This window comes from Etheostoma spectabile, chromosome 1 (genome assembly GCF_008692095.1).
Source record: "Etheostoma spectabile isolate EspeVRDwgs_2016 chromosome 1, UIUC_Espe_1.0, whole genome shotgun sequence".
Lineage (NCBI taxonomy): Eukaryota > Metazoa > Chordata > Actinopteri > Perciformes > Percidae > Etheostoma > Etheostoma spectabile.
Window position 1 is genome coordinate 8,417,163 of NC_045733.1, and position 18,023 is coordinate 8,435,185.

Below are 18,023 nucleotides of genomic sequence, written 5' to 3' on the forward strand. Positions count from 1 at the left end.
AAAAAAACATTACGCATTTATTCTTCCCCACAGAAATGCAGTCAAATGCTTTGGGAGACAAATGCACTGAGGAGATGCAGTGATGTGAAACAGTATGCAAAATTACATTTTCTGAAATATTGTCCCATGTGGATTTTCAAAAGTTCATTTAGCAACCCAGTGTTCCTAACAACTGTGCTCAGAAAACCCAATTGATTTACATAGACAGAAATATATCTTCAGTAGCATCTCAGTTCAGCAAGGAAATATGCAATGCACTCTAGACAAAATAATCCATAACTTGTACATTTTTTTCATTAATCCATTTTTTGATAATAATTCGGATACTTACAATGTTCTAAGATCACATATTGCATTTAAAGTCTGGATGTGTCACCCAGATGTTTCATTCAGCGGTTGTGTTCTTTGTGTTCACAGTCCTCTCTTGTTACCTTTTTTTGGTTAAAAAATTGCAATCTGAAATCTAGCTGATGCTTAGAATTATTTTTTATTTATAACCATTACGGATTAGTCATTATTATTTTTTATAGTTGCATAGTTAAAATCAACCAATAGCTTTGCCATGATGTCAGCCTTTTGGTGACAAACCATTTCAGTGAACAAGTCCAAGATGGTTTGGCCGCAGTCGAGGCCTGTCCTTCTTCTGAAAGCGCCTCTCCATTGTTTCAACCCTCTCACAAGGGTTTTGTGAAAGCTGTCCCAGATATGGGTCAAAAAAGCACAAATAACATTCAGATGGTTCCTAGGTTTTCCTCACAGCTATGCACCGAAGAATGACAAGTCCAACAAAACCATGTCGAGTTTTTCACCCTGTGCCATTGTCTTTCCACATTAACTCCAAGCTGGGCCTTTTCAGGCAGGCCAGAGTTGTGTCAGGCCTACTCGGACACAGCCCAGCTCTAGCAGCAGGCTTGGCCTATTGAAAATACCATGCAGAGTCTGATTCACTCTTTTATTCCACTACAAAAAATGACTCTTGGATGCGTTAAACGTCTAATGAGAAGGAAGACAAAGTAACAAGTAAGAATAGTCTCCATGGATTCATCAATTTCAAAGTAAAATCCTTTGTGCCCCAGGGTGTTGTTTTAGCCAAGAACAGGAAGCTATGTTTCCCAAGGCCACAAATTTTAACTGAAAGAAAATGTGAAAAGGTAAAGAAAGGGCAATGATTTCAGATACTTTAACCAGTAAATCTAAATAAAAAAGGGCCTTAAATGTCTGCTTAAAAGTGAAGAATAAATAATCACAGATTAACAACAAATTAACTATTGTTGTCACAGAAAAAAGGAAATGGGAAGTTGATTAAAGACGCAGTAAGGCTAACAACAAGGATGGCATTTGGGGATGCTTAAGTTTGAGTTTAACCTTGCAGGACTTTTGGAAGGCACTTCTGAGCATGAGGCGCAGGGTTTTGGCAGCTGCACAGGGAGCCTGGTGGGTCAGCCCTTCTCCGGGAGCTGCTACTCCACACTAATCTATTTTAAACCATCTGTGAAATTAGCAAGATTTCCTCAGTCCTTCACCTCCAAGGATTAAAACATTGCTAAGGGTCTGGGCTGATCTTACATGCTGTTTTTGTATACATGTTTAATAACTCTTGAGATCAAGTTCTTTTCTCTCACCTGTGCTAGAAATAGAAATAAGACAAACAATTACATGCATTTAAAGAATAATTAACATCTGGTTGAGAGTTGTTTTCTTCAGGTGCCAAAACAAATGTTATTTAACATCATTGTAACTGATGGCTGAAAATCTGAAAGAGAACATAGACATGTGTTACATGTTCCGACATTCAGTAACATCAGGGAGACCAAGCCCCAGCAGCCATAGCTACAGTAAGCACTGCAGTGCCTCTGCCAAAGCCAGTACAATGTAGTCATGAGTCAACTCTAATGAGAAAATCAGATAAATAGCAGCTGTTCTTGGGGAAATGGTGCTGTCTGACAGATTCACTGGGTGCATGGGCTGTAGCATTGAGCAGATCCAAATGAGTAAAATATTGTTGCAGGCACCTCTCACTGCTCCCCTTCCCACCGGTGTTTAGTCATCAGAGTTGTGAAATAGCAGCCCTGCCGCTACACGACAGCATTGCTGTATTAATTATTATCCGCTGTTCAAACATACACATCTTTGTACAACAGTGACAGTTCATCCAAACAGGCCACTTAGAAACAGCACTATTACTCCCCGTAGCTCACCAGGCTCACAATTATTCACCCTGACCTCTTATTTGGTTCACACAGGAATCTGTGGGTACAATACGAAGCAGAAACAGCTTGAAGAAGATAAAAAATGTCTTGCATATCACCAGCTCATAGCAGTGTTATAATTTTGTGCCACCACTTGCACAATAATGCAAAGACAAATACACAAAGCGCAGAGCTTTTCTCCATGCCATTAGTTGTCATGCAGGGTTGGAAAATTACTATAAGATGTATTGTGCAGAGGTATATGACTAGTTTTCCATCTAGTGCTGCAGAGCGCTTACACAGACATCTATTACAGACACAGCAGTTAAACTGTAGCTTTCATATGCTCTTGGGAAGGCAGCATGCAGTACAATGATAAAAGACAAAGTGATTGATGAGGACAACAATTGAAGCAGTTTTCCCAAATGGTTAAAAAGACTTTATTTACAGAGACTCTTTGTTTTTGTTTTTATTATTGACTTCCCATTTTTTGTAGGTAAGTACAGCAAACACAGCGCTAGAAGGAAACCATAACCAGTGAATTGTATGCTGACCTGTAATAACACTGAATGGTGTTAGAAGTGGTTTACCCCTTGCATCAAGAAATACATTATATAAAAGGGATGCAGGGTGTAGAACTCATAATAATAATAATTATGATGATAATGAGCAATAAATGGCAGAGATCCAGAGAAGAATGATGGACATAGTCTGGGCTTACAACTCTCAAGTTGACCTCTGGCACACACACATACCTGTTTGAATATGCACACACCCATACATGCATGTGCGCACACACACACACACACACACATACACACACACACACACACACACACACAAACACACACAAAATCACACATTAAGACTTCAAGTATACTTATGGGGAGTGCTCGCCCTGTCCTAAGGAGCCAAACCACAGCGATGGGCTGGTGAGTAAATAGCCCTTTTTGGTTGAGTTTGCCAAACTCTTTTTTTTATGTGAAGGCAATATCAAGGATAAATTTCTGCATGTGTGTTTAATGTATCCATCTGTGATGCATTATACAGTACAATGCTCATACTGGACCCATGACAAATTTGTTTAAAATTGTTTAAAGTGTTACTGTTTACTTGACAACTGCACATGGTAAACTTTGACAATATAGCACGGATCAATTGCTTAACTTTAGTAGCTACCATTAACATCAGTAAAATATTTGTTGCATATTATTTGCTGTACACTACACACGTCAGACTACAGGAACACCATGTCTCCAATCAGCTTCTACCTTTTCATTTTGACCGAGCTTATTGCTTTCCGTTTATCTTTTTGACACTTATTGGTGCTCCCTCTGCACCTGTCTGATCTACTTGTTTTCTTTGTACTAGTAAGCCATGCAGCTTCTACCAGTCAGGCTGCTAATTGGTGGGCAGGTAGCTTACTGATGAGGTTAGTTGCTAGAAGGGATACAATAGAGCCATGCTCAGATCTGATGTTAGTAGTTAGTTAGAGAAAAAAACACAGCCCCCTAGTTTGTATCAACGAGACAACTGTGTTGGCTCAGCAAGGGTCGCAACATAAAACATTTGCAGCAATAAAATACAACATTGCAAAGCAATGCTGTGCATTTGAAACAGCGGCAGCTTTCAGCGACTTTAGAGTGAAAAGCGTTACAGTGTGCATGGATGTTAAAATGTATACAGGTTGGCAGGACGGTCTGAAGTGTTTTGCACGGTCTTTTGCTGTACGTTTTGTTGGTAAATGTGAGATGTTCGAGTCACACACGTCTCGTCTTAATATCAGAAACAAGGAAATTAATTTGGTGATGTACGTGTTACGTCAACCCGCTCTCACTCCCGCTTGGTCAGTGGCTCTCAGAGTGCAGGTGGGACTGCTGGGATTGGTTGAAGTCACGGGAAACTCTGATTATTGGTCAAATTTGTGGAAAAGATGTGGTGATTGGTCAAAATTGCGAGTTGAATTTACGTGAATTGTTGCGATTGTGAAATCCTGGCGGGACTGATATGTGTAAATGCTTCATTGTGTAATGTAAAGGACTGTTTGCCTCAGAACTGTTGAGATGATGATGAAAGTTTTTTTTGCTGTGATACCTGATACTGGTAAATTAGGCAGACAGAGGCATGGAGGCATGGAGCCTCTGACGCCTTCACATTGGCTAGCAATGTGCCCAGCAGAGAAGTCACAATCGTTCAGTTCCTCCACGGTTGCCTCTGTGACTCTTCTGATGGAGAGATGGCTGCAGAGATGATCTTTCTTGTCCACATTATTGGGGTTGTAGCCATAGCTCGTAGCCTTTAGTCATCTTTAGAGTAGTCTTGTATTGCCAGACCTTTCTCCACAGTGCTGCAGAAGAGGGTCTGGTGAGGCCACACAGCATTCTGGGATGGGAAAAAACGTGCTCTGGTTACTGGCATTTCTTTAAACCAATCACAATTGTCTTGGACGCTGCTAAGCGCCGAATGGAGCCACGGTGCCGCTGCAAATAGCCTCAGGAAGTTGTTTTTGTCGTGCAATGGAAAACTCAGATTGGACAGATTGGACAGATCCTAGTCTACCTAGCTGTCTGGATTTAACCTGCAGAGATCTGAGGACCAGTTAATCATAGTCCTCAGAAATCAACCGGAGTTTAAAATTACAGCACAAAGAAAGCGGAAAGTAACGGACATCCGGCCCAAGAGAGAATTTCCGGCGGCACCAGAGCAATCCCTGAAGTGGAACGTCGTGGACATAGATATTTTCCTCTGTTATTACTCTGACCAGCCAGGCTTTGACCAGCCAGGCTAGCAGAGTCAGCAGGGGGCCGTTTCAGAAAGCAGGTGTAGTGAAAACTCTGAGTTTGTCAACCCTGAGATGAGGGAAACTCTGGGTTTTCTGTTTCAGAAAGGGATGTTAATCAAACTTGAGAGAGAGTGGTAACTCCAGCCCGTTTCAGAAAGAAAGGGAACTTAACCTCAGAGTCAGTAACTATGGTAACTGAGCCTGTGAACCTAATCTGGTCGAAGTTAAACATGTCGGGAGATGATATTGAGGCCGACTATAGATGCCATCACAGTCCAAAGTCAACCACTTAAAGCACAAAAAGCACAACTAATATTTGTAAAATAGACACATTTTTTTCAGGTTTTGTGGAACTGGAGATGTCAACACTTTTTAGAATCTATCAATAGACAGTGGACACGCACAAAATTCTGTTTATACTACATTGGATGTCTGCATACACAGATATGCACACATATATATGTTTGCATGTACTGTATGGTATACACCAGAGGTGCTCAAATTCTTTCATATGAAGGGCCAAAAATAAAGGGCAAAAATAAATATTAGGAGAAAATGTATTGTATTTCATGAATATAATACAATAATATTCTAAATCTAAAATAAAATTTAAAAAATAACCTTGCTCTTTAATCTGCATATCTCCTATATTACAGACCTTTTGCAGTTATTTTTTCACTTGCAGTATCAGTGGGAGAAATGAAGCCTTTCTTTGTTTTTCAAAAGTCTTTCAACATTAGGGCTCAGGCTGATTTACAACATTTTCTTTTATCAGTGTGTCACTGCCTCCATTTCTCCATCTTGACTGGCTGACTCAAACCAGTGACGTAAGATACACGCAGCCACATGAAGGGGAGCGGGAGAGAGAAAGAATACTGTAATTCATATAATTCTTCTTACATAAAACTTGCGTACATAATTAGATAAGGAAACGTGCACAGCATGCATGTATTTTTTGTAGTCGTTACGGTTAGGATTTTACAGCACTTTCAAAATAAGAGGAGAATAAGCATGAGCATGTCAAATGCCGTGCTGGACCAAAACAAAAGGGAGCACGGGCTTAATGTGGCCCTCAGGCCCCAAATTAGGCGGGTCAGGAATTTTCAACACATTCTATTGAACGGGTCTGTATGATATCGTATGAAAATGTAAGGAATGTAGGAACTCTCATTTCCTGGGTGAAATACTTTAGTTTTACAAACTCCACTCTCTGGATCGTAAGTCCTGTGTGTTAACGCCGACCCATCCACCCTGACCACCTCCCTACGCCGCCATATGCGTTCTTATAGAGCGGCCTTCAATGTAGTGAATACAGCGGAAAAAACACGGAATACTTACGAATTACAGTGCTTCACTTTTCGAAGCTTTTTGAACAAATGGTTCATTAAAACATGTGGACAGATGATAAATTTCAATACCCTCATAATCATGCAAATTGACTAAGTTTTTTACCTGCCAGCACTATAACTAATATGGAAATGAAAAGAAAAGGGAAAACAGAAAAGGGGTTCTTCACATATGTTTAACTTCATTTCCATATTGTATCTGGTACAAATATGTACTTTTGCTGATAAGTCAGATTACAATAAATTACCAGATGACTTTATCTGCACAAAAGAGAGAACATTTTGCATTCAGGCTACAAGCTTTGTGTTTGCTCAAATTAATTGTTTAGTGTATGATCAGATTGTAAGAATTAACTATTAATACAGTAAAATATATTCATGACACATGTCTCTTTCAGTGTGCTGTAAAGTATAAAACAGCCGTTGGAAACATGGCACAAAAAGTCTCACGCAGGTGGTCTACATCATGCCGTGATGACATCATTAACGTGAAAGGGAATTCATGAAAGAAGCAGCTTTCTATTCAGAATTTATTTAAATCCATGTGTGTGTAAAGTCCTCTTGCAGCATTTAAATGATGATATAATATATGATGTTATGTTATGGCACAATGTAGGAAAACCTATAAAAAAAGTATTTATCTTTAGGTTTATATAGGTATTCATAACTCCCGACATTATTTTCTTATTTTTTTTCTAAACTAACAGAATTACATAATAATACATAATTTAATGTTCAATTTAACCTTTTGTTTGCTTATAGAGAATTGTAGTCAAATAAATAACTGACCTTTAAATGTATGAATAACTTACTGTAATATGATAAGTATGATCAAAAATTTGTCATAATGTAATAGTACTAATAGTAATTTATTTACACTAAGTTTAAAGGAAACAGTAAGATACAATACTGAGCAATAGGCATTTAGCTCCAATGTGTGCGATAGCTAAACATATCAAAATGGACTAAAGTAAGTAGACATTTGATTTATACTTTTCCTACCCTTCTGTTTTGTCACTGCAGAAAAACACTTAAGAGGAAATGACACGATGAATGCCTTCACAATGAAAATAATTATTCAAATCTTAAAACAAAATGTCTCTTTAATTTTTAAGTGTCGACAGCAGTACAAAAGATGGAGTGATGGGAGAAATTTTCTGTAACACAATTTCTGTCTCTTACAGAAAAGGAGGAAGTTCTTGAGGTAAATGAGCTTAAACAGGCAGTTATTCATCCCACTGTTGCATTGTTACAATGGACTGAGACATACAAAAAATGGTGTTACATTATAATATGCCTGAATCGATCCTGTGGGGATAATTTAATCATATACAGTATACACATTTCTATGGTGCCTAGATGCACCTAAATGTGTCACTCATTGGTTTGTTTTTACTTGATATAGTGTATTAATACTACCAAAGCCGAGAAGACTGCTCTCCACACACACCACTGTAAAATTATTCACCTTAAGTTTACCTCACGTCAATACTGCACATGGAAACCAAAGACTTGCTGGTGTACACTTTGAAGCCAAGCAAAACAAAACAAACATTTAAAAAAAAAATTATAACATTTTCTTTTTTTTCCTTTTTTTTATAGCAATAATACCCCTAGCAAATAATCAATCTTTTGTACTGTATAAAGAAGAATGTGAACACAAATGTGATGGCAACATTTTTTTTTTTAAGTTGAATTAAAAACTTTACATTGGACTGTACAAGATATTATGATAAACTATTTACATATTCAGACATAAACTTTTTTTAAAGCAGCAACAGACACTATGTATTTCATTTTCTCTAATAACACCCAAACAATACTTGCCATGGGCCTAGGTACCTGCCAGAAAGAGAAAAAAAAAAGATTTCTACGCAGAAAATTGTTTCAGGCTGCCAGCAATTTCAAAACAACGGCTCCAGTGATAGAAGAGCCACACACAGTGTTGCTTGAGGGACAACTCTAAAAAGCAAAGTACCAAAGACAACTATAGATGTTGCCCCGAACAACAAATTGTACACTTCTGAACAGCAGCTAGCATGTCAGTCCAGCATGTCAGTGAATTGTGCTGATTAAATTAACACGGAGAACATTCCCACCATATACATCACAAAGTTCAGACAGAAAAATAAAAAATAAATCAGATTACAGTAAGTAATGTTGAAACAGCATACAAGCTTTTGTCTTCAGTTTTTTGTTCAAACCATTGCAGGTGGATTGGGAGAAAACAATTAGGAGATGGCTGGATAGTCATGAACATGTTCATTCAAAATCAGCAACATACAAAAAGATGACAAGGAGAGAATTAACTAAGAAGAATGCACAGTGTGTGTGCATTTTTGCCACATTAAAACAAATAAATATTTGCACGCTCCCACCTCTTTAAAAAAACAAAAAAAACATTTAAAATCATCACTTGTGTTTGAAACAATCTCTCAAGAAGAAAACACCTTTGTTTATTCTGGTAATGTAAATGCAAGCCAAATGCATGCAGATTTTTGCCACATAGTATGAGTGCTGTAATATCACAAAACACAAGTGAGGATATACAGCATACCACTAAGATTGGAAACAAATTGAGTAATTCTTTTATATCAAGTGCTTTTAATGAGTACCTTACAAGTAATGACTCCTTTATTTTAACAAGTCCAATGAGTATAGCTTTTATTTTGATTGGTTTCTTTGAATAGTCCAGGGACAACTCTCAAAATATAAGCAAGTTAGGTGCTTCTCTCTGTCTCAGGTCCAATACTGCTCTCTTCCAATAAGCAGAAAGAAATCAGCATCTGCATGAGGTACAGTGACTTGTCCGGTTTTAAAAACATGAAACCACGTACAAAAATAAAATAGAACAGCCAAATACATAACTTATACTTCACTAATGAACAAAAATATATTTCCTATGTTATATTTACAATAAAATCTAAATGAGATGGTGAATTAACTGAAAACCATTTTTAGCTCCCAATTCCTTAAACTGGTTTTGTTTTTTTTCTATTTCGCTGATTGTCCATGTTGTTGTTTTACTGACAATTTTAGAGCCAGCAGTAGCTAATAATAAATACAATATGTTGATACTCTAAAAATACAATATACAAAGCACTGAAGTCTGAAGTCTGGTGTTAGACGGCTAACCGAGCCTGCTGTTGAATTTTCTGCTCACTTTCTTGTGCTGAGTCTCTCCCCTAGGCAGCCCTGAAGCTTAAACAAAGTGTTCATTCATCACATGAGTCTTTGCATAAATAAACAACATAAGTAGACAAAAAAATGACTCAAATCTGGCAACTGTGAGAGCAAACCCACTTGAGTCCAACTGGTGAATTTTGTTCATTCATGGTGATTTTTTTTTTTCTTAAACAGCTTCACATTAATCAGAATTGATAAAAATACAATTTATATCCAGTGCTTATAACACTTATAATACATTGTCTCCTTGTGAGTTCTTGTCATTTTTTTCTTTCTTTTTTGTCTTTTTTTTTTTTTTTTTTGCTATACAAGCACAGTCAAGTTTCATTTCCGTGAAGAGTCCTTTTTAACTACCAGCCAACTAAAGCAGTGTGGCATGGCCATGAAAATATTTACAATCACATACAAATCAATCTAACCACCAGCAAACAGGAGCAAAACAGCTTCAAAATACCAAACAGGTCAACTTGGGAGGGAAATCCACTTGGGTTTGTTTGTTGGAGAGCATCCTTAAAATGTTTTGTACCTCAAAATGAGAACGATGTAGAAGAGATGTGATGGAGAAAGAAAAGGAAAGAGGAATTATGAATGGGGTGGTTTAAAAACCTACAAGACTTAATATAAATGTTTCCAAAAGTAGAAGCAACGCAAGCTAGCACTGACATTGACAATAAGAGTACAGAAGATATGAGTTCGTAACAGATATATTTAGCCATCTGTACCAATTACAGCTAGGAGAAAAATGCAGTGACCAGCAGTGGGATCTTGAACAGTTAAGGCCAGTGACCAGCCATCCAGCTCTTTCTGAAATAAACAGGTTCAAGGGCAAGGGAGGGGAATAGCTAGACTCATGCATTAATAATGCTGTATTTCAGATGATACCCAGTCGTCAGTCATTTTAATAATCCCCCACAGCTTGATGTACTTGTTCCATCTGCTCGCCAGTGCCTGGTGATTGGGCCAGGGTGGGAGCCCTGTTGAGGCCTTACTACCAGCACTTTGATGGAGAGCACAATGAGGGACACACATCCCATTTTTATTGTTTCCCATCCCTCCCTGGTGTTTTCTCCTTCTCGGAGCCAGATGGCGCCCCCTGGGTGCTGAGGTTGCCACGGGCAGGGGTCAGAGCAGGGCATGGCAGGGAGGGGAGCCACTTAGACCTTCTGCCCTGTAAAGAGGATCTGAGTCTCAACATCAAGGCCTTGCTTTATTTAGCCGCAGTCTCCAGAAGGTCACCACTTCTCAGCTTTTTAGCTGACATTAGGACTTTGTGCCCCTTGTGTTTGAGTCATTGCGTGTTGTCCTGTTTTAAATGCAAGCGTTAAGCGCATTCCAAAAGCTGATAAGAGTATTTAAAAATAACAATACAAGGCTTATGGGTGACAGAACAAGATTTGTATAAGTGCACTAATGCAAAAATCAGTGTTTTAAGTTACCCCTGACATGCGTGTATGAGGAGGTAATTGAAGAAACAAACATGATTTTTTTCTCTCAGTTTATAAATGTCCTTATAAACTGTCACTCCTCTTAAGACTACGGCAGTAATCAAATCATTGCATCAACCCGATGGCCGTGCTCTGCTTTAAGACTTCTTAGTGTCAATTTAAGATTTACAATGTCTAAAAAGAATTAAGATTGGAAAAAAAATGAAGTTCTAAGACGTAAGACTTTAAACTTGCCGTCCAAATAGGGCTAAAGCGTTTAACAGAATGTACTGTAGCTACACATTGTACAACATCAATTTGAGATTGTAATGCCCCCAAAGCTGCCTTTCACTGCTGTTCCAATCCCACAGATTGGAGGCCTTTGGCCCTTTAGCATTCTGGCCTGATTACAATCACTCTGATTAAGAACTTGGTGATTCAGACTGGGTTGCAGAGCTGAAAATGAGTTAAGGACGCCACTCTGTGTGCTCTGTGTGGACTGGGATGAGGAAATATAAGGGCTGGCACCATTTAGTGATGATCACTGCATTGGGCTCCCTGGAGAACAGCTAGCATCACAAGCTACTACCCACAGATGTTGCATACTGTAACCTCCTGTAGAGCCTGCTGCCTCCAAGTTCCTGAGTTTCATTTGTTTACTCTTTAAATTAAAGAAAGACTGGATAATGAAGCTGTATTAAGAGATCAAGAGATTGTCCAAGACTCTTGAAGCCTCTCCCAAATGACTTTACAGATGTTTTGAAACAACTTGAAATATTTGGCACTTCTGCACTAAATTATGCAGTTTGTGTAATAACAATTACAAAACACTAATAATAATAATAATAATAATAATAATAATAATAATAATGTGTAGTTTCCTTCTGTAATAAGAATCACGCCATATGAATTTTGAAATATTTTGTACTGGTAATAATTAATTATTGATTAAAAACATTCAAAAGCTGTTGGCTGGCACACTATACCTGAGTGAGAATATTATCCCCATCTTGAACAGTTATGCAATATATCAAAATCATCCAATTGAAGAGGAAAACAAAATAAATGACTGTAAGAATTAAATGTTCATATCAAATGCTCAATTTCAAGTTCTGTCTTTTGTTCTAGGCAATGACCTATATGTGTAATGTCCATGATCACAATGAATAAAATAAACAATGAGATACAAAAAGAAAATCTAAATTACCACAACCAAACTGCTTCACACACTTGAATAAACACTTAAGACCAAATAGCTTTTGATTCTGATGAAGCCACATCTGCATGCTGGCTACCAAATTATACTATTGTTTTTTTTAGTTTTTTTTTTTTTTTAATTTTTTAACCTGTGTGGTAGTAGTTTTGTTTTCTTTTGCTCTTTCGCTTTCTCAGATCATACCAGCCCTCTGGACATCCTCCTGTATGAGTGTTGTGTCTCCATTGGCCTCTTCCATTAAAGAGGTCTCAGTTGGCGCTGACTGGCTCTTGTGTGTCATTTTCACTACTATAGTCTGATTTGGGCTCATCCTCAAAATCCTCGTACATGTCCATCTCATCCTCGCCATTGACCGGCACACTGTTGTTTGCCATGGTGTTGGGCTCTAGCTTCATGTTGTAGGTGCTCTGAATGACCGGAATGGATGGCTCTGGGCTCGCTGAGGCACTCGAGCACTCTGATGTCATCTGAGGTGAGGGTGTGGTGGTTGCCATGGTGATGGCCCCAGGATAGACCATACTGGCGCTGGTGGTGATGGGGATCTGTGGTGGCTGTCTGGATGTTGGAGAAAAAGAACAAATTAAGTCCTTTCTCTTATGACTTACTTTTAATACATCTTCGACCTTCAAAAACGAAAAAAAAACAGATGGAAAGAATGCCCAAAGTGTTGCTGTAAGAGTGAGTTCTACTTCGGATTGTCTCAGAAACTATATATTCTTTTCTTTTTTTGCAGCAATTAAACTGAGATGGTCAGATTAGGGGTTTCCCACAGCAGTCCGCTTTAGGCCAGCTGCTCTGTGAAAATGATTTGGGAAAAGAGAGGTTCTCCCGACAGCTCCCGTCTTGAGCTATTCAGAAACACTACCCGGTTTAATGGTGAAATAAAACCAATAGGTGGTTAGCGCTGCTCTTGTCTGCTGTTGCGCTGGATGATTGATACTCCAGCCGCTGAAGCTTATGACTGACATGGGAACACCTGGAGAAGGGTTCTCCTGCTAACCACACACAGTAAATTAAAGTGTTAAGCTTCAGACTGCTGCCCTCCAGGCTTCTGTAAGTCTATACTTAAAGCATATATCCTATAATAATGTCTGCACTTCATGCTTCATTGGCAGACTGCTATTGTCTAAAATTATTAAATCACAGCTATTGAAACATACTCTATTTTAATGTGCATGTCAGGCCCCTGTCTTAAAACCAATACAGTAGAGCTTAACTCAATACTAATTTCTGGAAATGGTGCTTATATTGTATGAGAAGAAACTCTAAGGAGGCAAGGAGCTACAGTCCATTTGGTATGTTTTCAGAATATCTGTGTTTAGTTTGAGGGATTTGTGATTGCGCACCTACCCCACAGTGAAGAACTGTCTCATCTCTTGTCGCCGTGAGCGCATCATCTGCTTGTACTCTCCAATGCGGAGTTTTTTTCCGTCGATAATGCAGGTTCTCTTAGGTCGTGGCTTGTACTTGTAGTTTGGGTACTTCTCTAGGTGTTGCTTACTCAGACGGGCCTGCTCCTCATAGTATGGCTGCTTGTCCTGGTTAGTCATGGACTTCCACCGAGAACCTAGGGAAGGAGATTTAGATTTCAGCATTTGAACACAAGCAATGGGGAAAAAAGCAGTCTTAGTAACTGATAGTCTTTAAAGAGTAATCTAATAAGGATGTTATCTTAAAATGATCAATTAAATTACCATACAGAGTCAGAGACAATTTCACCACATTGGTTTTAAAACTTACTCTAACATTGAACTGTACTTATTAAGGGTGACATGTTTTTAGCAAAATCAGGATTTATTATTGGTTTCACAACAACCGCTTGATTGCCCTGCACATGGACATTATCTGAGACGAGAGACATGCTTCGATGTCAAACAGTAAGGAACAACGAGCTAGTGTAGTAAATACTGCAGCTCTGTAAAGTGTCCTACTAGGTACTGGATGACAGCACTTTTAACAGCTCTGATGTATGGACTCCAATGGTGAGGGGACAAGACCCATTTAGCCTCTGTCATTTTTCATGACAAACACTTATGGTAGTGATGGGCTATAAATCCATCTGCATGCTCTGGCGACCTGATGCTCTATGAGACAACACACCCTCCTCCTTTAGATGCTAGCTACTTTGTCAAATCAGCTAAACTTAGAGCATTACACCCATATCTAAATGTATAAAACGCTTGGTAAGTCTGGAAGGTGTTTCAAGGAATTCAGATTGATTAAAGAAATCACAGAAAGTTAAGTTCTCCACCTCCACAGTGTGTCATTAAAGAACACCTGTTTTTAACCATTAGCTTTTAACACTGCAATTGTATTGTCAACAGCCAAAAAGTGCTTCTGTTGAGCAATAGGTTGAGAGGTACAGAGGCAGGAATGGAAGATGCTGAATGGATAATAAAGAAAGCTGTTGGGTACATGACAAATGCAATTATCAGTGATAGTAATTTATTTACAGGGATGTTAAAGCACTGCAACATTGAAAATGTAATTTTATAGGTGGCTTTACAATACCAGTTACACGATCTTAGGGGAGTAGTACCTTTAAATATTTGCTGGAGTGACTTGTATTTGATTTAAACGGTCTTACCCAAAATCTTGCTTATGTTAGAGTTGTGCATATCGGGGAAGGCCTGGAGGATCTTGCGGCGCTCATCCTTGGCCCACACCATGAATGCATTCATTGGCCTTTTAATGTGGGGCTCGTTGTTGTTCCTTCCTCGGGCTTCCCTGAAGACTCGCGCCTCAGTAGATCCTGCGCCTCCTGTTGGCCAACAATAAAAGGGTTGATGTTTGTCTACAGAGCCATTTACTTTCCTGAACCTTGGTACAGCCCGAGCAGAGAAGAGAAAGCAACTCACGACATTGATTAAATGACGAGCCGCGTTCTGACTCTCCATCTACTGTCATCATCATGAACATTGTTTCAGATGAGTGCTGGGCTACAGACCCTCATAGAGGGGGACTGCTTTCTATTGAGTGGAATACCTGACTTGACAGGCTTATATTTTATGTGCTATAAAAGCGAATACAATGTCATTTTAAGGGGGAGCTACGCTCTTAAACGTATTCTCAGGTCTATCCAAAACCAAAAGAGGAAGACTTTGGACTTCAATGGCAGTTAAATATTGTGTCTGCAAGTGTTCACACTCTACTCAGCCAGATACATTTCAATTTGACATTAATAGTGTCCATAAAAAGTGCAAGAACGCCAACATAAATAACAAATATGGGACTTGAGGCAGTCTCTAAAAAGTAAATTTGAACGCATATGCACAAATAACTTCAGGCACGCCATTCCTCTGCTTTACTCTCTCTCTCTCTCTCTCTCTCTCTCTCTCTCTCTCTCTTCCTTCCTTCTTGCTCTTTTTCTCTCCCCATTTGCGATGAGGGACGAGTGCCGATTCTGCAAAGTGCTGTTTCTCAATCAGGGCATTCACAATCAGCATAAGAGAGTTTCTCTCAGTATTAAACTGTACATCAGGCTGATAATGATTTCTGTTTGCATGCGCATTTGCTTCCTTTTATATGTAAGATGTGAAAGAATTAAATAAAAGTAGTATGAATATTTAAACAAACAAAAACATGTTGATAAACAAGGCTTGAAAAATAAGACAAAAAAAGCCTTCCATATGCTACGATACATCTTTAATGATCTCAAATCTGCAAAAGAAAGCTTGGGATGACTCATGCATATTTCATCATCCACATGTGAAGCCTTCTCATTAGACCATTCCACTCGCAGCCTTGGCACACGTTACCTGGGGTTTGATTTCTATTATTATTTCAGTTGATAAACAAAATCAAACTCTTAATGAGTAATGGAAGACTGTGCAGACATTAATTCCAAATCCACAGAAACCTCGCTTTGCTCTAATCACTGAAGATGCTGCTGCACCATTTTCAGTCTCAAGAATCTCTGACTTTGGGAAAGCGTGTCTTCTTTTCAGAAGTATTATAGGATACAAGTAGTGAAGTGGCAATACATGAGTACACACACACACACACACACACACACACACACACACACACACACACACACACACACACACACACACACACACAGATGCTGTACAGAAGGAGCACACAACCATCTCCAGTATAATAGAGGTGAAGGTGTGGTGGAAGTTTGGTCACCGCTCACAGAAAATGTTCAAGGTCCCACTGCCCATTAGGAAACCTGTTTCTTTCTACAAAGCCCCCCCCCCCAATCCCCAAATCAGTTTTCACCAGCTTGTTTAACAGACCACAGAGCCTTGCCTTCATCTGGGAGACCAGAGAAATTAGTTTTCATATTGTAACTTTGCACTAGTTGCTTCCCAGTGGATTCCGCTCCTATTGACATGAAGTTCTGGCCAATAGAAGATAGGAGTCAAAAATCATAAAATTAATGTTTCCATGTTTCTGTCTTCATCTAATATAAATTACAAAAAAGAATGAAACAAATATTTAGATTTTTGAAGATTTGATATTTGAATTGTATATTCAAATATAATAATTATATTGTAATATCTCTAAAATAGTGGTCAAAATATAATGTGTGTATATATGTGTGTGTGTGTGTGTGTCATATAAACTTGCCAAGAAAAAAATTAAGTACCACTTTTTTCAACTATTTGTGAATTATACATTTTTCCTTCTTTGTCAGGATGCTTATAGAGAAAGCCTAAATCTGCAAAACCCTTGCCTTTGCTTTGTATTCTACTTCAATAATACAGAGCCTGCTAATACATTCATCTAAAGATACATATTTACACATATACACAATGCACAAAAATACTACTAAGAATGTTTCAAAGGTGTTTTGTTTCATTCTCATTAACACTTTTTTAAACTCTGCGAGTACCGTCTCTGTTTGTGTTTGCTTCCTAGAATGCTATAGGCCCTAAAGCTATCATGAATTCAGAAATAATACACTACCTTTGCTGCCACCAAACCCTACAGTACGTTAATTTCATTTAGCATTCACTCACTGTACAGGATGAATTGATTTCACTTTGTTTGGTTTTGACAACCATGTTTATTGTGCAATGAAATGTGGTGTGGCGGAGGGCTGACAGTATCCATCAACGCGGGGCAATCTGCTGACTGCCGGGGCCAGATGAAGGTATTCATTAGCTCAGGAGCGCAGCGCTCACTCAGACACGACAGCCAGTGTCTGCACCCCGGGATCGCTTGCTGTAATTTACGATGCCTCCCGTGCCATTACTCTATCACTGACACTGATTCAGCAATTTATATACTGGTGTGCATGCATACAGGCAGAGGTGAGCTTCTTACGGGGAGGGGGACAAAACAACCGCCTGCCATCAGCTAGTGCCACATCCATAGTTAGCCAGGAAACCAGCCACGTGACTTGGTTCATTGGAGGGAAACCAGATGAGGCATGGTTTTTTGCTCACATGATGGCGCATAGAAAAGTGCCTGTCTGATGCCACAGAAAGCTATTGAAATGAACAACAGCAGTGTTACATCATCTTCACCCGTACTGAGGCAGGTGGTGTGGTCCTGGATTTGTACAAGTGCTAAAGTGCTGTAACAAGGTGCTAAAGGTATCAACTTGACTCAAGGCTGCGAAAAACATCCAGTTTGACCTTTGACCTGACATAATATTAATATTAATCTCTCTCTGATTACAGTACGGGGATTAGACTACAGAGCTGAGAGTGGGTCTTTCTGTGAAAGACCATGCAAGCCTTCTTGGATGAATAGATTTGGCCCCTTATTCATTCCCCGCAATATATATGACTTTATCAGAGGCATCCTGAGCATTAGCAGCCAGTCTCAGCAAATCCCTAAAAGATGCAATTTACTGTAGCATTGTTTCTATCTTTTCAATGAAAATCATGACACTGCTCAGACATTTTGCAAATGAGAATCAGT

The 18,023-nt window shown here is 38.9% G+C and overlaps 1 protein-coding gene across 7 annotated transcripts in view; it reads right to left on the reverse strand.

The window, feature by feature from the left end:
* Window positions 1-7,400: 7,400 nt before the first annotated feature.
* Window positions 7,401-18,023, reverse strand: part of sox6 (SRY-box transcription factor 6) — a 132,938-nt gene continuing 122,315 nt past the window's right edge. For 6 of the 7 annotated variants that reach the window (XM_032522897.1, XM_032522889.1, XM_032522851.1 and 3 more), the window contains 3 exons: window positions 14,731-14,904; window positions 13,494-13,710; window positions 12,392-12,698 (listed from right to left, as the gene is read on the reverse strand). In XM_032522897.1, the coding sequence (XP_032378788.1) occupies window positions 12,392-12,698; window positions 13,494-13,710; window positions 14,731-14,904 (698 nt within the window). Of the gene's footprint in view, window positions 12,699-13,493; window positions 13,711-14,730; window positions 14,905-18,023 lie in introns of all 7 variants that reach the window. The other variant, XM_032522879.1, reaches the window with a different exon arrangement.